This window comes from Parus major, chromosome 1A, assembly GCF_001522545.3.
Source record: "Parus major isolate Abel chromosome 1A, Parus_major1.1, whole genome shotgun sequence".
NCBI classification, from domain to species: Eukaryota; Metazoa; Chordata; class Aves; order Passeriformes; family Paridae; genus Parus; species Parus major.
This window is the reverse complement of record NC_031773.1, coordinates 70,127,881-70,152,717: the sequence shown is the minus strand read 5'-3', so window position 1 is coordinate 70,152,717 and position 24,837 is coordinate 70,127,881. Positions and strand designations below refer to the sequence as shown.

Sequence of the window (24,837 nt, the reverse complement as noted above, 5' to 3'; positions counted from 1 at the left end):
CCAAGATGATTTAAAGCCACTATGTACTGCCACACAGGCTGATACAAGAACTGACCCTGAAGCAAAGAACAAGGAGGGAGGGAATGTTTTTCATCTTCTTACTAATTGGTGATTGGAAAAATTGGTGCTGCTCATTGATAAGTGGGAAATGCTGGTTAGAATCCAATGAGGTGTTCACGTTGCAGACTTAGTAAACTATTAGGTAAAGGAAAAAATGCTAGAATGTTTCTCTCCAGGTTCCTTTTACATAACTGTGCAGAAAATAAAAATTAAACAATGCAGCTTTGAAAAATCTACTTAAGATTTATTTTACAAGAAGACTTTCCTGGGAATCATAAGAATAAAATAAAAGAGGGGTCATGTAATGAGTAGGAGACAGGTGTGCATTTCTGAGGAAACTCAGTCTGATACTACTTCATCTCAACATTTTTATTGGTAGAGGCAGTAAATAACATTTACGAAGCAGGTGATTTGCCATCTGCAGGTATTTTTTTTCTAAAAAATGTATTAGAGAACCATTTAGAATTGTTAGCATTCAAGAACACACATAATCACGGGATGATTATATGAAGGTGCTTTATTGAAGAGCTCTGGTTGTCAGGGGTACACATACCCAAATCTGACCCGATTTGGTTTTGAGTTGAACATAATTTATACTCTATTGTTATGCAACTTACATATTATTATTAAACTTACATTGTTCTATTGTAAACATTGTTTTTACCCAAGCATGGATTTCTCGTGATCTCCCCTAGCCCCCTAACATTGTTCCTCATGTTCTTTAAACAATAATTATATCTAATCACATCTAACAATTGTATCATTTATCATATACTGACTACACAGGTGCAGTTTCACCTGATCTTTAGCAAGCACAAGGCCTAACATTTCTCAGGGCCTACTTTTTCCAGGGCTTTCCAAACCTAACTTTCTTTCTAAGTCTCTGAATTTTCTAAGATTTTAGAACCTTTTACTATCAGAATCATCTCAAGTCTGTAAATTAAAATTGAGAAATAAAAATAAGTTTAATAATGGAACTTACTTGAATTTAGCATTTATATATATACACATATATATTCATATACATTATGTAATATTTAAAGAATCAAGCTGTGTGCATTTCTTCATGAAAGATACAAAACTGAGGAAAATAATTGCCATTTATTTCTTTATTCTCCTAATAAAAATTGTTATGTCAGGTGCCTATATTGTTATATAATGTTTTCTGTATTTTTGTACAGGAAAAGCATAAGCAGGAATTAGAAGACATGAGAAAAGCTGGACATGAAGCCCTAACTATTATTGTTGAAGAATTCAAGGTGAATAAGTAACCAAGCTAACACAATTTCCAAATGGTTTTTGGAAAACTTCAGATAAAGTTGGTTAGCCATTTTCAGTAAGGAAACTTAAAACCAGAACAAACCCAAAATTCTCAGTCAGTTCTGGTAAACTTTGGGTTGGATTGTTTATCACAAATCCACATGTTGGACCTCTTCAGTCTCCAGAGCTGCACTTGCAGGAAAGCAGCATCACAGAGCAGTTCAGCAGGTTTTTATCTACACAGCACTAAGGGAGGAAGGTATGGATGAAATAATGCTGAGTCTTCCTTCATGCTGTTTTAGTTCCTGTCAGCTTATAAGATGAAAGAACTGGATGTTACCATGGAGCATAAATGTGTGTCATTTGTTCTTCTGTTGAGTAAGAAACGCACAAAGGACAAAAACTGAATCAAGTTAGGAAGAGAAGGTAAATCTAAGAATTCTAATTAAAATGGATCTGTCCAGAGAAAAGCTGATAATGGGAAATGGACAAATTAAGGGGGAAACTTAAGACCTGGTGGCAACTCTGAGCTGAGAACACAAAGGGAGAATTTCAGATTTTAACTGTTCAGTAGCAGTAATTTGTACCCAAAGAATGATCTGGCATGGAGGGCAGGAAGATTTAGTGGTAGGTTTGGCAGTGCTGCATTAGGGATTGGACTCAATGATTTTAGAGATCATTTCCAGTATTAATGATTTTATGATAAGAAGAAAGCCTTTTAATAATTTTGCTAATAACTGTTAGTAGTGTTCTAGCTAATATTGAAATTGGCTCCCTGGAGAAATATCTCTGTCTCCATCAATGACTTACACTAATTTCATTCTGAACCTATCCAGAAAAAAGTTTCAAAAGTTTCCATTCATGAGAAAACAAACATGTCCACTGGTGATGTCCCACTTCTCCATGCCTCCCTCATTTCACTTCAGTGGGAGAATTATTGTGCTTCTCTTCCCTTACTTCTTTGAGGATTGCTTTGTCTTAGAAGTTGTCAAAAGGGAATTTTACTTGGAGTGTGCATCTTCAGATGTGCCACTGAACATCTTCAGTAGCAGAATTATTAATTTCTGTTTTGTTCTTGATACATGTCAAATATCTGGCTGTTTCTGTGTGAACTTAAATTTCGAAAAAGCATGCGAGCTTTTGATAATTGCTGCATTTATGTTTCCTTCTTTTAAGAAATCTAGCAATTTTATAGTATTGAATGAAAGTTTTGAATGTTTCTGAGATGTAATTTTTCACCATTTTAATTTATTTGTATTAACTAAATGAGAGCTCTGCATGGGTTATATTGGCCCTTTAAAGGAATGATTTCTTCCTGTGTAGTTGGGTAAAAGGGGTACATTTATGTGCCATAATAATTTTTGAAAGCTTTCTTACCATCAGTCAGCAGCAGCTGGGTAGCTCCGATATGCCTTCTGGAAAATAAGATTTATGTTTATCAGTTTCAGTGATTCGGCACAAAAGATTAGGGAGTTAATTGAACTCTGTGTTTCTAAACAATGTTTATATTTAGTGTACTATTTCTCATAGAATATTTATATTCTAGTTACATAAATTCACTCTTTAATACCAGGGAACCATGAAATGAATGTACCTCATACAAGCCTTCCTGTTGCCTCGCGTGGTTAGTTGACCACTCTGATAAGAAATAATATCAGATAAGTCAAGTTCTGAGTAAATTACTGCAACCAGCCCTGTCTGCAAACATGAGGTGACTTACTCATCAGGGTAGCAACTAAAATCAAAAAGGATTGCTAGATTAAAATACACTCAAGCATTTTTTGGTTGGTTGTTTATACTTGAATACCTTTCTTGTAACCCTTTGCTGTGAACTTTAATTGGAAAAGTAACACTGAATCATCAGGGAATTAAGTGGAGGCAAAAACTATTCTGTAGTTTTTGTTTGAGAAAATTATCTCATGGATTTTTTTACAATGTTGATTCACTGTTAATATTTCAATGTTACAGGGCTAAGTTGTTTTATTTTTCATGAGTCAAATGTGGTTTTGTAATTATAAAAGTAGTATCTTACATTTTGGGGGTTTTCAACTGCTAAGATCCTTAGGAATTTATTCTATTTGTCAGATGTGGTGGAATTAGTTAGATAACCAAATAAAGGTTCCTACATGTAGCATTTGTTTAGGAATGTAAAGTAAATCTGATTAGCCCTTTTAGTGAAAGACAAAATTGTGAGATTCATTAACTATTTTCATTTACTCACGATAAACCAGACTTAATTTTGTGCTAAAATAAGTCTTTAGGATTTAGAGTGTGTTACTCTAATATATATCATTTATATGCAGAAGTAATTTCCATTTTCACTAGGTTTTTTGTAAGTACTATCTAATTAATCCTCAAATTACCTTGAGTGCAGAAATTCACCTAAACAAATATATGAATTGTTTAAAAGGCATGGGGAGGAAAATCTTGTTTGTGGTTACAACAGGCTTATTTTGCATTCCTGGGGGTTTAATAAAGTAACTGATGCAGGTTATTTCAATCAGGGGATTGCTCAGTCCCTACTTAGGTTGTGTTACAATCAGGAGTGTGGGAATTCTGACTAATCCTCTCAGAAACCAATGAATTATAATTTTGTGGTGGCACTTCAAGCAGAGCTGTAGCACAACTTACAATGTCCAGCACTGGTTGTTTAAGGATAGCTTGTAAAAATTTGAGCAGTTCATCCTCAGCCCCAGGAAATAATCCCCAGAATGCCTCAAACCCCAAATCCTGTAACTTAGGTATTGAAATTCCAACAGTGGAAGAAAGTTGACTGATTTGTCTTTTCTGTATTTCTGGCATAGGTAAGTGTTATTGTTAGTGGATTTTGAACATGCCTTCTTTTTTCTTTACAAAGGAAAAGAGAGTTTCTATTTTGTCCCTTCTGAGTACAAGGCTGCCAAGTTGGTAACCAGAAAATCAGTTTTCTTCCAATCAGAGCTAATTCCACTCCTTGAAAATGTACTGCAGGAGACCCCAGTTGTTATTATCTTCCTATACTTCCCAATGGCTTACACTAACTTCTAGTCCCTTTCCTGTATTTTGTGGACTTACTTGTTGTAAAAGGGACAGTATTTCTTCATAAGGATCTTTCACTAGTACAGTATCTCTGAGCAGAACAGGTACTCAAGTTTGAGGACAAACCCCCTCAATTCCTACTTCTGATTGGTCCTTCTTAATATGGCAGCAGTGCTTAAAATGCAGCTTACACAAGAAGTCAAATAGTGAACAACCTATTTTTAAGGCCCTGGATATACCAAAGCCCTTAAAATTAAATTCAGTTATCTTTGGAATATTTACTTGTCGAATATGTTGGGAAATCCATTAATAGAGAGCATTAGATGCTTTGTAGCATGAACCCTCAAAAGCCTTGGCCATTGTTAAGCATCTCATATTCTAATCTTCCTTACAACAAATAAACCATCCACAACACAGTCACAAAATTTGTATTGAAAACCACAGGAAAGCAAATTAAAAATTAACTCAGTGTTCTATGTAGGTCAAGTTTCCCCTTCTAATGTTTATCTAATTTTATTTAATTTCTCTCTTTCACATCATTGCTGTTTTAAACTTTTATCCCTGGTAATTAACCACAGTAAAGAAAAGTAAATGTAGATCTTGGAAGTTATGCTTGTTGGATCATATCACATCTTAAGATATTTACCACAAGCAACATAAGAATTTCTCCTCCGCTTGTTTAGTCAAACTTTTGTTCTGAAATTGTCACAGTTCTGTAAATAGATGAGTTAATAGTTTTAATCTGTTCTATTTCTCATCATATAAAATGTGCTCTAATGTAAGCTTTAAAGAATATGAGGTTACAGTCAGGTGTATTTATTTGGTGGGTTTTATTTCTGTAGATTATTTTATGCAATTAATAGTGTTTTAAAAGACAGCCTGCATCAATCAGATGTGTGTTTCCTTTATAGAAATGAACTTCAAGGTGCAGAGTTCTTTCCAGTCCTTGGTGCAGGAAGAGTTTTGTTCATCAGTTTTCAGTATAAGGTGGTGGGGTTTCTTCAGATTTTCAGAATGTAAGAACAGATAGATTTTCAAAGCATGGAATATGTGGGGGCCATCAGATTTTCTTTCAAAAATATTTGTGTCAATAATACACCTCTGAACTGAAAAGTTACCCTCTAATAAACAAAGGAAATTTTAAAGGATTTCATTACAAAAGAAGTTAATCTAAAATCAGGGTATCTTTTTTTAGACATAGTTTCTCCGTAGTGAAAGAAAGCTCTGAAATGTGGCCAGTTCTCAGCTCTTTAAAACATCAGCTTAGCTTATTAAGTTTCCCAGTTGACATCCTGGCTCAGAAAGGCCTGACACATGAATAAAAGGACAAATCCAAAACTGTAGCAAGAGTTTGTATTTCACTTCCAACTTCTGTGCTTGTTCCTGTACAGGTCACACTAGAATTCAAGTGAGCCTCAGATATAAAACAACCTTGTGTTTTCTCATAGAGAGCTGATGGCTAGAAAAGGAGAGATTCTAGTTCTGTACAACAGTGATGCTACAATGGAAGTCTCTCTACAGAATTCAGATAAAAACAAGGTGCAGTCAAATGTCATACTCTGAGAGATCTGGCTATTAAAAGTATTTTATCATTGATTTAATGGCCTTTACATTTTGAAAGCAATTACAAAAATTGTAAGGAAACTCTCCCTCCCCTTCTAGTAAGGATGAATTGTGTATGTGTTTCTGACTATAGAATAATAAATACAATGTTAAATATTATAAAATTATGAAGGTTAATAGAAGATTAAGAGTAAGTTTGCAGTTTGCTTCTGTCAGGAGTCTGTGAGAACAGTGTCTTATGGAAAATAAGTCCTTTACACTCACATACCAGTAAAACTGAGCTATATAGATAAAACCATGTAGTATTCAAACTGTAAGTTGTTGATTCTTACCAGTATGCATCAACACAGTTTCAACCACAAGCAGTTAAATATGAAACTGAATTTTTTATATCACTGCAAAAAATATGTTACCCCTTTGTTGTTGTATTTAACTGCCCTTATTCCATAGCCCCTAAATGGATATGTTTCATTTTCACTAAAAAGGCAGGCTCACCTGGAAATAACCCAATCATGAAAATGTGCAGTATTTTGGGCTGAAGTGGATACGTTGAATTATTTTGAAAAAAATTTTTTCAGAAATCTTTTAAATAGTTTTACTTGTATCATGTCCATCTTAGCTAATAGCTGAATTAAAACACAACTAGTCAAATAGTGTACTTTATTGAGCTAATGTATCTTTTCCACTGGTCAGGAAAGAATTTGCATTGTCTTCTCTGCTCTATTTTGTCATTCAGCAGTTGGTTACTTGCGTTTCACCCTTAAATTAAGTAGTAGAAAGTAATTAAATGGTGGAGACAGGATGCTGAATTAGATGAATCATTGTCTAATGCTATAAAGCATAACAATTTGGAAGTACTATTGCCTTATTTAATAGAGTTCACATGTTTGAAGCAATGCGGTAACTTCTCATTAGTAACTTTTATTTTTAAAGATTATTTGTTTTCATCATTCAGACTCAGCAGTTTTGAAGTAGAGGGTTGATATACTGGCTTTCATTTAGCTATTTGATGATTAAATAGAATATTCTTTTGGATTGACTAAGGCTCTTGATGCAGTGCTTTGAAGAAACATTCTAAAACATAACCCAGCAAATGGTACACTATGGTTTGTATATTATACTGATGTTTCATATGAGTAGCTTTAACATTTTCAAACAATGCTGTGTATCTGGGAAGCCTGTGTTTTGCATGGATCGGAATTGCTTTTAATTTTTTTTTTTAGAAGAGGTAGGAGAGGATAGTGACCTCAGCTTTGTTTTTCCTGTTGCCTTTATTCTGACTAGCTTTTTTCTATAATAAAAAGAGGGAGTTGAAAGAAAGGGGTTTGGTGATTTGTTACTCTTAGGGAATTCAGGAAGAATTGGGGGTAACAGTCTATATTTTGGCTATTTAATTCAAGAGGGTTTCTCATAAATTCTAGCTTCTGACCTTACAATAAATTCTGTCTGGGCAAGTAGCTGTGGTTTCTATTGCCCATAGAATGAGTGCATTATGTACTAGGGCTGTGCAAGTAGGTTTGTATTAAAAATGCTGGGGCATCTCTGTTATGCTTTTGGCAAAACCATAGTTAAGGCACTTTTGCCTTTTTGAGTATGAGGAGAAATTTTAGAGATAATCTGGTACTCAGTACATAACACACTTTAGAAATACAGGATGAAGTGTTGTGATCATTTGTGGTTTTAAGCTTTTCTTCTCATATTGGGCACAGTGAAGCTTTTCAGTCCCTGGTCTGTATACAGGAATGCCATTCTCCATGATTCCCACCACACAGGTAGTATGCTGTCATTTCCAGGACTAAATACTCTGACCAGTGCTAAACATGTAATTAGGTGTGTATTCCTTTAAGAACCCCCCATGGTGATCATGGCTTTTATTATGATATTTTTATTTACTTTCAGCTCAAGGTTGTCTAAAATTATTCCAATGTATAAAACTTAAAGCTAAGGTTAGTTCTTTATCTGAGCTCAAACAGACTAATTTATTTAGTATACCTGGATCAATTTTAAAATGTTTCCTACAGTCATTTAGATGTATGAAGATTTCTTAAATGGTTTGAGAAAATAACGTTTTTTCTGTAATTTTTTTAATGTACCATATATCAAACTAAAATGAAGACTCTTTAGAGAACTTAAGGGGGTTTAGTCTCTTTATTCTGTTGGAAGCCACCACAACATTTTGGTTATTGAAGAAAAAGTAGGATCAGTTCTCTGACAGTTTTTTTGGGTAGTAGAGAGATCAGAAAGAGGGAAAGAAGCCTCTGGTTGGAATTCTGGGCCACCTGGTCTAGTGGAAGGTGTCCCTGCCTATAGAAAGGAGTTGGAACTACATGAACTTTAAGGTCCCTTCCAACTGTTAAAATCCTCTGATGCTGTGATTGTATGATGACCCTTCCCAACTAGTGTCAAGGAAGTTCATTGCACAATATATAGAAGGAAAAATTAATTAACAAGAAAGGTCATATTGAAATCCTACCCTTGACTTCATGCAACAGCTTCCATAGGCTACATTCTGATGTAACCTTACTTAAACTGATTCAATTAAAAGGAGACTGTTTCAAGAATGCCAGCTTTAGATCACTGGCCATAGATTTATGGAATGTCATCCCAGCAATATAAGTAACAAGTCCTCCTTAACTAATTAAGGAAGAAAGTGCTGTTTCAGCAGTGATAAGAGTATTTGCCCAAAACAGCAATTAATCAAAAGATTTTTAGTGTTATTGTAACTATAAGGTTAGAGATACCGATCATCAAGTAGCCAAATGTATGTTTCAGTTTAGCAAATGAGCTAATTGGTAAATGAAATTTTTAAAAATTATTAAATTTGAGTAGTTGATTATCTTGAAAATTGCCAGAGCTTTGGATGACTATCACACATCTCATTTCCCATTGAGAAACATGTAGTACTGTGCTACATAGGGAGATTTTTCTCTCTTTCTCCTTGGCCAACTAGTGGAACAGTAAAATATACCACATCAGCCCTGTGGTACTATTTAAACTGTGTTAATAGTGTGTATAACAGAAATGGAAGACTTTTGTTTCTGAATGTGGAATTTTACGTATTTTCTAAAGAAAAATAGTAATAATAAATTAATTTTAAAAATTTAACAGCCTCTACATGCCATGCAGTGAATAATAATTATTTCCTTGAAAATTGAAAACTGAAAGTTCTTTATACCATTTAATAGGATTTTAACAGTTGCCAGTGAAGTTTGCAGAGCAAAAGGTGACTAAACCCTTGGCATGAGCAAGGAACTCTCTGAGAAATGCCGTGGCAGCCTAATGGCCATTCTGTTACTGTGTTCCCTAAGAACAGAAATATTTTATTTTCTTCTGTACCAGTTACATGAAACATTTTTTGCTACAATAGTTTAGGCAAAAAAAAAAACAAAAAAACAACCAAACAAAAAAAATTAACCCAAACCCCAAGGTCCTGGCTTAATATTTGACAGTGATATGTGACTGTTCTAATTTATGCAGACTATAAAGATTCATGTACAGAGGTTACACTTCCTTGAGAGTTCAGTTTTTCTGAGTGCTCAAATTTCTGTAAATGAAAGAATTTAATTTAGTTAGAAATAAATTGGCTTTTTTGAATGTATACTTACTTACTAACTTACTTACTTTGCTAAATCCCCTATAAACACCAGTAAATGTATTCTCACACTTTGATTAAGCCCAAGTTTTAACCTTTTAAATTGCTGAATTCGTACTGAGAGCAACTACCATGCTACAGCATTACTGAAGAACAGTGATTTTGGCATAAGAGGATAGTGGAAAATTTGGAAAGGTAATTCAAAAATTGTCAGAAGATTTTATCTCTTTTTACATTCTTGGTTTTTTTTTTTAAAGTATTCAAAATTTTATTTGATGTGTTTATTATGTTCCATGAAGTAAATATATCTCTAAAATATTGTTTGAAAGATGAGGATTTTTTTCCTTTGTCTGCATTTGGGCCAAAGGTCTGTTTTCTGTAAAAGTCATGTCTGTTTTAACTTACCCAGTCATTTTGACTACTTCAGTATATTGATTATTAGTTAAGAATAGTTTGGTACATTCTGTATAAAGAACCCAGTGAATATTTGGAAAGAGGTATAAAGACTTTATACTATCAGGAAAAAAGGCTTAAATCACATGAGCCAAGTAAATGTTTATCTACCATCGTTAAAAGAAACCTGAGCATAATTCTCCAAATGATAATTTGGTTTTTTCATGTATCTTCAAGTATTTTATTTCTCTTTCTGCATTCAGATGCTGGAGGTTGTGTAGGGCTTAGCCAAGCATGTGTGATTTCAGGCATGTGCACAAACATGTGCTCACACACTCAAAACTCCTACTTCCATCAGCTGCTTGTTACTGCCTTGGTACTTAGTCTTTCCACACTTTGACTTACACTGCTTCACATTCAAGTGTGAACATCCTGGGGGGGCATTCTTTTATGTTTTATGTTACTCAAAATTTCCATCTGCTTTTACTTGACTTGTGGTTGTGAAGATCATGCTTGGCCCATGGGATCTTACACAGTGCCGAGAGGATGTGGAGTTTTGTCAGCCAGGGAAGTATGTCTGGCTTTTTTTTTTCCTCTCTCTTCAGCAGCTTTCATATTCACCTCTTCTTGTGTGGTCCCACTAAATTGAGTATATTTAACAGAAATACTCTCCCTCTATCTTCTCTATGCTGCTGTCTTTTAAACAGACTGTGCAAGAAATCTGAGATCCAAAAAATGTTAGTCCTGACTGAAAACAAGGTAGCGTTACATAGAAAGGTACTTTAATTGCTACACATTCTAAATTTATAACAGCATTCCACATTCTGGTTGTAGATGAGTCTTAGTGGATCTGCAGTTACCAATAAACTTCCCAGTTATATCTTTGTTGAGTATTTTGTGCCCTTTTTTTGCAGGCACTGCTAGAATCTACAGTTCAGCAGCAAGAAGCAGCTCTTGAAAAGCAGTATATATTAACCATTGAAAAGCATTCTCGCAAATGTGAAGACCTCCTTGATGCTCAGGTATGGATGTGCACATGCAAGAATTTCCATGATTTTCTTTTAGTTTCAATTCTTCCTGTTTGAAAAAAATATTAACATATAAGATCCCCAAAGAAAATGATCCATCTCTCACCTTTTTTCCTCAGCATACCACTAGGCACAGCTATTTAAAAATGCTAAATAAATAAGGACTCTTCATCTGTTGGGATCAAAAATGTTTTGTAACACTGGAGCCTGCTTAGAACAGATTCAAGGAGAGTGTAGCACTGAGAAAAAGTCTCAGAGCAGTAGAGATGTATTAACATCTTAACAGCTGCCTTTTTCTGTGGTTTTGGAGAAGCCATTCAATTATTTTTAATTTTTGTAGTTAAATGCAGGACATGATTGTATGAGATTTGGATGAATTTTTGGTCCAAATTTTGAGATGGTTCTCAGATAGTAGACAAAAATGTGCTGTCCACACCTATTTTTATTTCACAGAAATCTTACCTAAAAATAAAAAGCTATGAGGAGTTACATAATATCCAGAAATATATATATATGCATATATATATATATACACATACAATAATGGCCTAAATTGGCTCATTTAGCATGACTTGAATAAAAGTACAATGCACAGCAAGTATCTGAGATCAGAGCAATTAGTGTTGAGTATCTGAACAGTATCAACCTGGTTTGTTATCAATAAGATCGTGGTTTTACTGAAGTACAGCTCTTGAATCAAAATAATAATGACCATGAGCATGGAAATTTAAAAAACAAGAAGTTAATTTGTTAATAGCCCTCTGGAGTCATTTATATTGCAGCTAAGTTACCTTTAAGTACTGTTACCAACAGTCCTGCAAAAAATACAAAGGATAACTTTTTTTAATTTTCTTGTAGTATCTTAGACCTAGATACATCAAATGTCCCCTTGAAGGACTCCACCATTTCTAGAAGTGTTTTATGATCATTTGACTGTTCTGACCATATCAATTAACACCTAGTGCAAACGTGTGTTAAATATAGATGTGTGTAAACAGTGTGAAGGAAAGATGTCATAATGTGAAAAAATTGCATCATGAGTGAGGTTATTGCACAGAATTGCAGTTATTTAATACTTGCTATAAAGCTCTAAGAGGAAGTAAAAATTAATTTAAAAAAAATGTTTTCTGTTTTTGAAATTAATATATCATTTGCTAACTTGATATCACTTTCTGAATGAATCTCATGAAATACAGAAATGTCATAGGAAGATATTCTGAGATTGTTCTTACAGACTGAGCAATAACTTGCACCTGTGATCAGTCAGTTTTGCATCAAAACCCCAAAAATGGGCCAGAAGCGTGAAAGCATGTTGAAGACGTTCAAATTTACCTGGGGAGAACCCAACAATGTAAAGAACTGTTCTTAGTCATAGGAGAGGAGAGTGGTTAGGACAAAACACAGTGCCCATCATGTCTGCATTTAACACCCCATTTGGAGCGGAGAAAAAGTGTAAATTTTGTTCATTAACCTCCAAGTCATTTATCATTCAGTGCAATCGAGGTTTTCACTTCTAATTGTAATGTAAAACTGGGATTTTAAAACCTAATCAAGTAGACAAGTTCGGCAGCTTGTGGTTGAGCTATCAGGTTTAATTAAATATGATTGATACTGGCAGATTTTATTCACTCATGAAACTTTGTTGAAAGACCTGAGAAGTGGGTGGTATGTTTTTTATTTTTTTATAATCTATTCTTAAATATATGTTTTTGTGTTTATTTTCACCCTTTTTCTTCAGATTGTTTTGTTATGTGCTAACAGTTGAGTTTGATGAAATTGCTGCTGATACTTATACATAGATTTCATTGCTGTTTTATTATATGGGATTTTACATGCATAGCCGCCTTTACATAGAGATTTATGTGTTTGCATCACTGTAAAGATTTTTATTTTTTTTTGGTGTAGCAGTAATCACACATTGCAAGTATACACTCCAGACAAAAATCACTTCTTTTTTTTTTGTTCCCTTCTAATATTCTTGCCTTACAAGCAGTATTTTGCTGTCAAAGTTTTAAGCCTGTTTAAAATTGTCAAACCACATAGTTTTTTGTGCTCGTTTGACATTCCTTCTAAATTTTTTTGTGTTTTATTTCCATTTCCACACAATCAAGATTATCTCATGATAACTCCTTTCTCATACTTTCTACTTACTCTTGTTTCCCCCCTAAATGTCCCTGCCCCTCCCTCACAAAAGTGTCTTTGAGATGGAGGAAAGGCTGTTTTTCTCTGTTTGTCTTTAACCTTTTCCTAGAGTTTATTGAAGTATCTGATTTTAAGGCTTAATTTTATCAGGTGGAGATGTAGGTTGAAATCCTTTCTAGAGAAGATCCTGCTATCCTGCTGCTCACGTTCAGTGTATAAGGGTTTGTTTTCCAGCATGGAGAAAGAAGTGAAAGACCTCATTGCATGGTCCTATTCCAGCTTCCAGCTGGAAAAATACCTGCAGTTGATATTTGATCATTATGTATCAGCCTTGTCAGCAAACTGGCTCACTGTAGTCAGCATCCTAGATGATGGTCACTGGAATGATTCCTTCCTGGGTGACAGCCTCTAGGGCTGCTGGTTTTCTCCAAGGAAATACACTCCCATATCTAAAGTGGTGTGGGGAGCAGCAGAGAGGGGGGATTCTGCTCCTCTGCCCCTCTACTCAGGAGAGACTCCCTCCACAACACTGCCTCCAGCCCTGGGGTACAGCACCGGAAGGACAGGGAACTGCTGGAGCCAGGCCAGAGCAGGGACACCAAGGGGATCAGAGGGATGGAACAGCTCTGCAGCAAGGAAAGGCTGAGGGAACAATTGGGATTGTTCAGCCTGGAGAAGAGAAGGCTTTGGGGTGACCTTGTGTCTTTCCAGCACCTGAAGGGAGCCCACAGAAAAAATGAAGAGACACTCTTGATAAGGGCCTGGAGTGACAGGACATGGCTCAAACTGACAGAGAGAGTAGGTTTAGTTTGGATATTGGGAAGAAATTCTTCCCAAAATCCTTGTGAGGGTGGGGAGGCCCTGGCACAGGTTGCCCAGAAAAGCTGTGGCTGCCCCATCCCAGGAAGTGTCCAAAGCCAGGTTGGATGGGGCTCTGAGCAACCTGGAATAGTGGAAGGTGTCCCTGCCAATGGCAGGGGATTGAAACCAGATGACCTCCAAGTTCCCTTCCAACCCAGGCCATTCTGTGATTCCATGATGTCAACATTTTAAAAAGCAAACCAAGCATTCTTGTGGCACATTCAGGGGCATCAGTGTCATGGTATCCTCCATCAATCAACAGGACAAAGAGAATTCTTTCTCTGTGCCAGAAACCAGTCATGTCATCTACTGAATATTTAGGAAAGCTATTCCTGTCAGTTTTACTTTTCAAAAGGATTTGATGATATCAGAAAATGCCAATAGAAAACATAGTAGTTCTTTACAAGTTGGAAAATTACAAATTTAATCCTCACCTTTTTCTGAGACACAAACCTTTGATGTTGCCTTCTGAAAACAAACGCCAACTGTGATCTTGTGGCTTCTCATGTGCTATGTGAAAATACATTCTGAAATATATAATCAACAAACCTTTGAATGGATTTTTTTTAATACTCAGAAATTTCTTATACTATTCAATCAAAGCAGATGGTGTTAAAAGTGTCTATAGTAAGCTACATTTTTTTATTCTTCTTAAAACTCAATGATCTATGTATTAAGGTAAAATAAAATGTTAAATACCTACAGCAGTAATTTTTCGTAAAACCAATGTGTGTGAAACATGTCTCACATTTGTGGATACAGTAGCGTTTAGGACAACTAGAGTTACCCCCATGTCTTTAATGCTTTTTCCACTCTATCATGATGTTGGCTGTCATTTGTATGATAAACAGTAGTTCATAATCTGTTACGCGAAATTTTTGTCTGTGAGACTCACTCAGGGAAGTACTGGTTTATCTTCAATAAGAAAAGAATTACTGAAAGGTCAGTCAGAATAAAAGTTCCATTGGCTGGAGCTCATCTTTTAAAATTTATTATGCTTATGACAAGCAGAAAACTGGTGTGACAGTAATCATGAACTGCTGGAATGATAGGTATTTTATCTTCTCTAGTACTTGGATGATTCTTTTTGATGTGTTTTGCATAACCTTTTGTGAAAAGTACCAGTATGTCTTCTGACTACTCCTAGAATATCAAATGTGGGAAGTACTTTTATTTTACAGCAATTGTTTGTATGCCAGGGGAAATGTTCACTTCAATTGGAAACTTAGCTTCGCAGGAGATACAATTTCCTTTGATTTCAAATAATTGCTTTTATATCTACTGAAAATGTGCCTCATATTTCTCTAATAATGCTTATTTTATGAACTTTGATTATGTTTTTCTCCTCTTGTATACAAAAGAGGCTCTGTGTTTTTCCCATCTGCTGGTAGTAATTGTGAAATATTTTAATGCCTGATCTTGAAGGGGCCATACACAAACAAGATTCTGAGAGGCTTGTGAATATTTGCATTTTTTGGAGACATTGACCAAATTTTTGCAGAGAGAGTAGTAATCCTGAATTCAGACTTTCAGACTGAAAATACAAACACTGCCATGGGCATAACCTTTCTGGTTTAATAATTCCAGCTATGATAGGTTTGGAAATTATTTAGAGTACTTACCATGTCCCCTTCTTTGGACATGTCCTCTCAGTTCCCAGAAATCTTGTTGTTTACTTCTGAAGAAATATTTGTTTATTCATTTCCTTCAAAACCAAGTACTTCAAATCAGCCCTTCCTGTTACATTTTCATGTAATTCACCTTCACATAATTCATCTAGTTGTATCTTTTCAGGCCTGCTGCTCTTTTGCCAAGAGCGAAGTTACACTTTCTCAGAACTTAAAGGAGCAAAAAAATAAGGATTGATTGAAATCCTGTGGCAAATTTGAGAAACTTATTCCTGATACTTTCCATGTATATAGAGAGAATAAAAATGAAAACAGCAAGAATCAGTTCTTCCTCTGCTGGGATGGCTTTTTGTTTGCTTGCTTGTTTTTCCAAAATTTGGAAATTTTTTTCAGGATTTATCCTGTTTGAGCAGGGAAGTGGGACCAGATGGCCCACTGTGGTCCCTTCCAGCTCGCTGCTTTCTGTGATTTTGGTGTTCCATGAAAGATTCTGATAAGACAGAATAATTGTTTGGTGGCGTTCTTTTAAATATAAACCCTTACCAGAGTTTTCTAACTTCATTTCAATCTGCCCACTCTCACATGCTAGCTGGAGGTTGATTTTACAGTCCCTTTGCACTCTTAATTCAGCCAGGGTACTTTTAGCGTCTCCACCAAAAATCTCATTTGGAAATTATATTTGCTTCCTTGGATTTGTCAAGTGGCTACTTGAAAGTAGCTCTTCAGAGTGATTTTTGTTTTCTTTCTCTCTTTTGCAAGATAACTTTTTATCTTGAAACATTCACTACTTGTTAGGAATTTATGCCCACAACTCTTGTCAATACTCTCAACATCTAAGTAATACAGAATGATTTTTATCCTCAGTTATTTTTCTGTCAGGTGTAGTTGAAAAAAAAATTGGGGTTGTTCTGTTTTGCTGTCTTCCATTATTGAATATTTCACTGTTTACATTGGTCATATTTTAGGAATTCATTTCCCTTATTTCTTCCAAATAAATAGATCAATTTGTGGAGAACTCATACAGGCAAAATAGAAGAAGTAATTGATACTTTTTTTTATATTGTCACATTTTTATAAAGTTGCTTATCTCTGTATCACCGGGAGGCTGAAGTGTGTCAGATTTTGGTCTCTATTAGTATGTACGCTTTCCAAGAAAAGTATTTTCATTATTAGATGCCTTTATATATCCTCCTACTTTATTTACAAAAACAATGAAGTACTTATGCAGCAAGATGTTTTAAACCAAATTTCATCCTCTGATGTGCCTCAAATGATACAGTTTGTGCACTCACTGTATGCTGCTGAGTGGAGCCCTGAGTACAAGCCTATCCTTAGTTATTTTATTGCCGCTATTACAATTTTTCTTTATATTTACATTGTTTTAGCTTTTCTCATGTAACAGTATTTTGCTGATTCCCATCTGTCTCTTGGAAAAGCTTTGCCGCTTTGTTAGACACTTGGACCTCAAACTGGCAAACAGATACCGTTCAACCATGCAGTAATAAGTTATAATTTGAGGAAGTTGAAATATGTACCGGATGTTGGAATTCTCCAGACAGATTTTCCACCCTGCTCTGCCAAACACTGAGATGCCACAGATAGTGAGGACATTGTAAGAAACCACTTACAATTACCAGTTCTTGTCATTTGACTTAGGCAGAGCTTAGCAGTGCTGAAGAATATGTGCAGTATTGTCCTGGTTTAGGGCAAATTCAGGAGAGAACCTCCAAATGGGGTTCCCTCAGAAAGCAAATCTAAGCGGCCCTTCCCCGCAACTGGCTCGGGAAAGGAGATTTCCTTGGAGAGAAGTGGAAAAAAACTATTTATTTAACAGAAATTAAATTATATTAAACAATAAAACTTCTTGCTGTTTGATGAAATGGCAAATCCAGAAAAAAAGTCTTTTTCATGTGGTGTAGCTCGGCTTGCCTCAGATTCTTATCAGTCCCTCCAGCTCCAGAAAGTACCGAGGCCCAGGCCCTGGTGGGCCACAGGCATGAGCTCCCGGGGTTTGGCTGGGTTTTACAGTCTAGAACAGGTTTCAGAAGATCCAAGGAGGAAAAAAAAGGTCCAGGGAACTCCTCTGCCTCAGCTAGCTAAAACTAACTAAAAACGAAAGAGAAGTTCGGTCCTGCTGTCTGTCCGTGCGGCAGACACCACAGTCCAGGAGCATGATGTGGGAGAGTGATGTTTTTTTTCCAACACAAACTGCGCACTACTTCTTGTCCCCTTTCGTTCTCAGAGCCAGTCTTAAAGGTGCAGTACTTAATATGTAACATAAACCAGGCTGTTATAAACAAAACCCAATGTTAAAATTATATGTTTGTTTACCCATGTTCCTGTTCCAATCCTGGTTTATGTCCCTGGTTAAGGTGCTTGATGTTGTCAAGCTCCAAAGATTCATTGTTAAAAGTTTTTTTACTCATTTGTCATTTGTACCCGCCTTGTTCCCTTCCAGCTCATTGGGTAACTTAGCCGCTGCTCCGCAGAATAAACTTCCGTATTCCCCATAAGGACTTGCGCACATGTGTATATTAAAATCATATTACCACCTGTGAATAAAGACAGTCCTGGACAACGAACCACTCTCAAAGAACCCCTAGAAACCACACTATAGAGTTAGCAAGGACCTGAGGAGCCTGGATACACCGGTCTCAGTCCAGCAAACCGATGACCTAAGCAGCCCTCGAGCAGGAAGATCCCCCTGGACTATCGAGCCAAAATAGAGGTCTCTGGACGATCCCTGTGAGGAAGGAGACTCCAGTCCTGCCAACGGCTAACAACAACAGGCCTGTGTGATCCTCCTCCTGGAAGTCGACCATTGGGAGCAGCGGAGGCGGTGCGCACCCCAAGCCCCCACCTCTAGGCCCTTTCCTCTTTAATAAAGACTTGGAAACAGGAGCAGAAGGTCTCTTAGCCCGACATTTATGGCAAGGTGACTGGGGATACAAGCATCATAAAGTCACCCCAGGACAAGTATAAAAGAAAATGCTGTTAAATGTAGACAGCCTTATTTAGAGGAGCTGAAAACCGTTATTAGTATTTTAATAAGGTCGCCTTTTTCCTCACGATAATATTTTGAATAGGATGTAGAAATGGGAATATTTTGATAACATTACAAATCATGATGCATTTTTGTTACATCACCTTCCTCTCACATAGATAATAATGTTTCCCATGACCTGTGTTATTTCTTCCTACTGTTAGATCCTTTCATGAGAGACAGAAATAGACATAGAACTTAGTGAGTTAAGGTTCTTTTAAAGTAGGTGAACAGATTTGAAATGTTTAATTCTTAAAAAGCCCCATCAAGTGTTTTATTTTCCGTGCTCGTGAATGAAGTGCTGAAACATTTACTAAATGTTCCTAAAGATAATTTTCACCAAGTCTAGAGGGAGGAGGATGGTTCTATGTCCATATATCATGAAGGTACAAAAAAGCCCCAGTATTGCAGATGACATTATTGTGGTTTCTTTCTATTAAACAATTAACTACAATGCAGTTTCAGTATATTAAAAAACTCAGTGGATTCTTGCTAAAAAGAAAACTGGTCTTTCACTGAGGGTGAATTAAACATATGAATGTCTCAATATACTGTTTTTGATAATGATGGCATTAAAAGAAGGTTCCAAGTATCATTTCTTTAGTATGTGACAATTGTTCCCACAGATGAAAGATCTGAAGAGGGAAACACCAATAATTTGTTGCAGTGTTATACCAGTTAATGCAAGGCCTCTTCTTCCTTTTTAGTGTTATGATAGTCATATTAACTTTGGTTGTTCTGTGATGTTCTTTGCTGTTTTGTTTTTTAATTATTATCTAACTGACTACTTTATCATAAGCTATGAATAGCAGCTAACAAAATGAATTTATCCCTGCCAGATTTGGTGATCCATGCATGATGATTTACTCAATATTGAAAAGGAACCAGTCTGCAGTAGCATAGATTGGATGTCCATTACTATAGCAAATGAAATGTGTTTTTATTTGTGGATGAAATCCTGTACACATTTCCTTTTAAATGAAGCAGTACACAAGCCAGAAAGAAACTATTTTTTAAAACACATTTCAGTTTGTGCAAGAGACACAGTTTTTTTACTATAAATTTGGAGTTTAGGATTAATAGAAATAAGCAAAGAATTTTTACTGCACTAAATTAGAATTAGTTACTGATAGCTTTCATGCTTCATTTTATCTGTGAAGGAGCTTATCCCATGCATTATTTCATTAACCCCCTAAGTTAGTGCAGTATCTTCTCTGTAATCCTTCAAATTATGCTTACCTGAAAGAAAAAATTCACGAGACTTCAGAAATAAATTTAATATATAAAAATAAAATAAAAAAGACTGACTCGTTGCTATTGTGATTAAATCTGTTTACAGTGTCTTCTCTGACTCACATTCCAGGAAAAAAAGAAAATTTTATTTCTTTTTTACAGGAATCAAGAAAAACCACAGGACCTCTGTATTTATATTTGAATCTACATCAAACGATTTTCATTTGGAACCATTGCCTAGAGAACTTCTTGCAGGGAAGAAAACATTATAACCTATTTTTGCATGCCTTTTGTTTTAAGCTAATTTTCACAAAATTCTTCTTGACGCTCTCATGCTACTTTCCAGAGGGTAGGGTAGAAATACTGGTGTTTCTATCCACTGTAGATTACCACTTTTTGGAAAAGTTTGAGGTTTTCTTCAATTTTATTTTTTTTTTAATCTCTTTCCTATATTTTACTGGCCATCATGTCATGAGACAATTTGCTCTTCAGAATTTTTACAACTCAAAATTTTGCACTCTAAACCCTATACTCCCTGTCTAAGGAATAAAAGGAGGTAAATTATAGCTTCGTTGTCAAGAACTGTAAATGAGAGTGCTAGGCTATGGAAATCATCAGGTAAAGTGATTTATTAAAGAGCTGTAGTATTTGTTGTTCCTAAGCTAATGGTTTTTTAGATCTGAGTATCTCTATATAGTACACAGCTCTCTGCTGTGACTTATCTATAAGTGTGAATGTGCAGCCTTGGAAACTTACACTCGGTTAAAACTTCCCTGGTGCTTTGTCATGGGGTGACTTTACCTTTAAGGTGATTTTGAGAGCTAAGGAAGTTGAAGCTGCTGGTGACTGATGGGAGTCTTTTCTCCTAACCAATTATCAGTCATTTCTAAGAATTGACAGCAGTTTTGACCATTGAAAAGTGGGATCAACCTGTGAATACCACCTTAAGACCTAAGCCTGGTAATTTCTTGGTCTCTCTATTTCCTGGCTGTGAAAGGTAACTGAGCTTTAGCTGGCTTCCCATTCCCTGCCCAGGCCATGCGGGCCGGGCGGGGGCTGGGCTGAGCCTGCCACGGCTCCCAGCCGGGAGATGGGGCCTGCGAGGCTTGCCCTGGTCTCTGGCCAGGCCAGGCTGGTCCCTGGCTTGGCTGCAGGTTTTTTTTGCTGTGACTGAATTCACCAGACTGTCGAGTAAGTAAAGAAAAAAGCTCTTGACTTGCGGCAGGCCGAGACAGCGACCACACTCTCCAGAGCAGCCATGAAGGATCTTCCATCGCAGACAACTCCAGCCTCTGCTCTGGCAAAGATCACAGAACCATCTACAAAGCCTGGGCAAGATTTTGCAAGATTAACCCTTTCATTATCCAGATGAGACTTGCAGATTAATCCTTTTTTCCAGAGAAAGAAAAAGAGAAAAAGAGTAATCAACATGTGAAGAGACTATAAACTATCAGAGACAGTAAAGAAAAGAATTAAGCTTCAGAAAAGGTAGAGAATAAGGAGATGCTTTAATAAAGCTGAAATATTTTTCTGTTAAAGCTATGGAGATGGACAATAATGTTCTGAAAAAACTCCTTTAATTAATGACAGAATATATGGGGAGGAATGGAGTGTTCAAAGTGTAGATTTTGAGCAAAAAGTAGAGTAATTGTGATACAGTGAGGTGCTGGAACAGAGTGGACCGAAGATTTGAGGCCTTGAGAGCAATGAGAAAACTGTTTTCCAGCGAAGCTCACAGAGACAGATGAAGAGGACTTTTGCCTTTGAATAATTCATCCTTAAAAAATGATATCCCTAGATTCATGACCCATACACACCTCAGAGTGATGTGAGATGGGAGGAGTGAACTGATGACAGATTTCCGGGCAGCTGGCATCAGAGAAATAGAAAGCTATAACAGAAATAGTTTTCTCGTGAGAAGCTCCATATATTAGCAGAAGAAGACTTCTGTTTCTCTACAAAGACTGATGAAAAGACTCTAGCAGGAATTGGGACTGTTTTAAACACCAAAGTTCCAAAGTTTTTTGTCTCTATGTTGTCATGTGAACAAGGGAATGGTTTTTAGTTGGGGATAAAAAGGTTTTCTGGAAGTTTATTCTGGTGTTCTTATTCTTGTAGTTTTGTTAATAAACTTTCTTTATTCCTTTTAAGTTTTAAGCCTGTTTTGCTCTTGCTCTAATCCATATCTCACAGCAAAAAGTAAGTGTTCTAGTAATTTTTTAGTTACTGCTTTAAAACCACGACATTTATTTGGTGCATTGGCCGGGAAAACGAAATTAGCAAATCTAAACCACTACATGCTTCAAAGTGTAACTTTCACTGACATATATCTTTGTGCCTCACTGATTTACGCACTGAACTTCCAGTTCTGTAGATGTCAGAAACGAAATAAAGTTGTTTTTTTACTAACTGTTGGGTAATTGGATTCAAAGTTCCAACATATTTAGATTGTGTTTTTACCTCTTTTCTGCTTCTTAGATTGTTGACTAATAGAAGAAACCATTACCTCAACTTCTGTTTAAAAATTTCATGGGCCCATGCAGAGTTTAATTGCTTTTTTCCATATTTAAGGCTTCCTATGTAAGCCACCATCCTAACTTTCACAGAAAACCTAGAAGACACATGGTTACTTTTCACAGGACCATTAGATCTGATGAACTCATTTTCTTACTTACAGGAGACAGATCACTCTGCCTTGAAAGCTTTTATTAGTTTACATTTTGAAGCATGGGCAGTGTGCTCTTGATAGGTACAATTACCAGGAGAAAGTAGCCTCTCCATTGCTTGGGATTTACAGTTCAGGGTGTATATAGCTCTGAGTGGTACCTGAAATCTCAAAGCTCTTCCATTATTCCTTTAATACTCTCTGGGAAAGAGAGGAACGTTGATAATTCTCACTTGTGGAAACTGCAAATGCGGAATGAGATTCATTCCACTCCCACCCTTTGTCTGGCTTTAATTCATGGTGAAAAAGGGAGGGTTTGTGAGATAAAGGTGCTTAGCTGGAGTCATTTAACTGAAGAGATATGTTCTTTAATTCTGCAGTTCAGAGGCCTTTACTATAGTTGAACAAAAATCTGCAAGCCAAGTAAATAAACCTAAAACTTCCTCTTATCATCTGTTACCTAAAAATACAAGGACACTTGAAAGCTCTCAAATATGTAAGTGCTGAAGTGAAACTGTCACCTTCTGTTTGTTTTTAGCCTTCAACACCCTTTAATAAATTTGTTTGAAAGACCAACTGAGGAAGCACTGATTGTATGTAAAGTTCACTGTGCGCATTTAGTACCAGACTCCAAAGTCATTCTTTATGTCAAGAAATTCAGTGTACCAAATGTTTCTCTATAATAATTTCTACTTAAAAGGATGTGTGGATTGTTTTAAAATCTCAGATACAAACCTAGCTGCCCTGACTAAAGAATAGTTCCAAAACTGTTAGAATAACTTGTGATGCAGACCCACTTAAACTAACAGTTTGGAATTCTTTTGATAAAAATTAATAACTTTCTCTGAATTACTGCTTTTTGCTTTTTGCTTTTTTTTTTGCTTTTTTTTTGCCAAAGTCTGAATGCTGTCATTGTACGGAAATAGCAAAAATTTCTTTTTTGACAGAAGCCTTTACTATCCATAACTTTCCAGATTCCTGCTCAAGTGCATAACCAAGATCCCTGAATACACCTTTGAAATATCTGTGCTTCTGAAATAAGGAATTCAGATGCATTCAGGTGCATTCTTTTCTTGAAAATGGATTAATAATACCACGAAGATTACTCTTACATAATAAGCCCAGCTTTCCAGGACATTCCATGCCTCTATATGAGGACTAACTGCTGTGGGGCATAGTCCTATGGAAAAAACCAAGACAGTCTTGATTAGTAATTAAATTGCAAATTAATTACATGCAAAATGGAAGCTTTCATGTTGTATCCATACTAATTAAGTTATGTGAGTTTTCTTGACTAAAGGCCTGTTTGAGGGAGAAGCAGTTCACATAATATTTTATTGTTTTCTCCATTTACTATTTTTACATATAATTTATGTAATGTAATAGCTTAAGTTTTCTCTGAAAAACTAGACTGACCAACTACATTCTGAAGCCAAATAAACTGTTCTCCAAGGTATTTCTCTGGGACTAATACAAGAGAATTTACTTTACTGGGTTTTATGGACAGCTGTTGCAACATCTGTGATGATAAATGATCTTTTGTAAGTTCAGATATGAAGGTAATAATCTATGGGAGGATTATTCCACATGAATAAGCATTTATATTACAACAGGAAAGGAGATACCAAGCTATTCACAAGAGACTTACATTATTGAAATTATAAATTGTGTATTTCCATGAGAAGCAGTGATACTGTTTAATGTAAAATAAGTTGCATTGAATTATGAAAGAAGTTATTTTGAAAGCTTCTATTTTGAAAGCTAATAGGGTTTGTATTTGAATTTAGGTTTTTTATTTGTAAAATAAATATATTTTAAATAAATACATATTTTAAAAAAATAAATAGGGTTTTTATTTTTAAGAACATTTAGAAAGCATTCTAAAAATGTCCTTACAAATACTTATTTCTGGTATCTTGAAAAATATGAACTAGCATGTTTTTAAACAGATGCAATTCTTCATGAAGTTATTGCTGAATTTCTGTGAATTCCATAAAATTCCAAATGCAATACCATATAGATTTTCTAGTCTGCCAAGGAATATTTCAGTCAAAGTAATCACACTGTAGTCACAGAAGCCTTTGGTTTTTTTGAATTGTTTACTTACTAGGCAACTTTTCTGTACTTAGAGTAATTTTTGTAGATAAAGTTTTGGTTGTGATATCTGTATTTTTCAGGATTGCAGTTCCCTGATAAGTTAATGAGAAGTTATCTCTGCATGGAGGTTTAGATTATGTGAAGTGCTGGGGTCATCAACCTGTTTCATTGTCAGGGCAGACTGACATTGATTTTCTGCATTGGCCATGTGTACGTTCTATATTTTATTAATGCAAATATCTGCATTACTGTAC

At 35.7% G+C, this 24,837-nt stretch overlaps 1 protein-coding gene across 11 annotated transcripts in view; it reads left to right on the top strand.

Moving 5' to 3' along the window:
- The window catches only part of CCDC91 (coiled-coil domain containing 91), a 124,887-nt gene that overhangs the window by 57,802 nt on the left and 42,248 nt on the right, over positions 1 to 24,837 (top strand). For 9 of the 11 annotated variants that reach the window (XM_015627043.3, XM_015627031.3, XM_015627035.3 and 6 more), the window contains 2 exons: positions 1,242 to 1,319; positions 10,801 to 10,908. In XM_015627043.3, coding sequence (XP_015482529.1) covers positions 1,242 to 1,319; positions 10,801 to 10,908 — 186 coding nt within the window. Of the gene's footprint in view, positions 1 to 1,241; positions 1,320 to 10,800; positions 10,909 to 19,983; positions 20,673 to 24,837 lie in introns of those variants that run through there. The other 2 variants (XM_015627042.3, XM_015627039.3) reach the window with 2 other exon arrangements.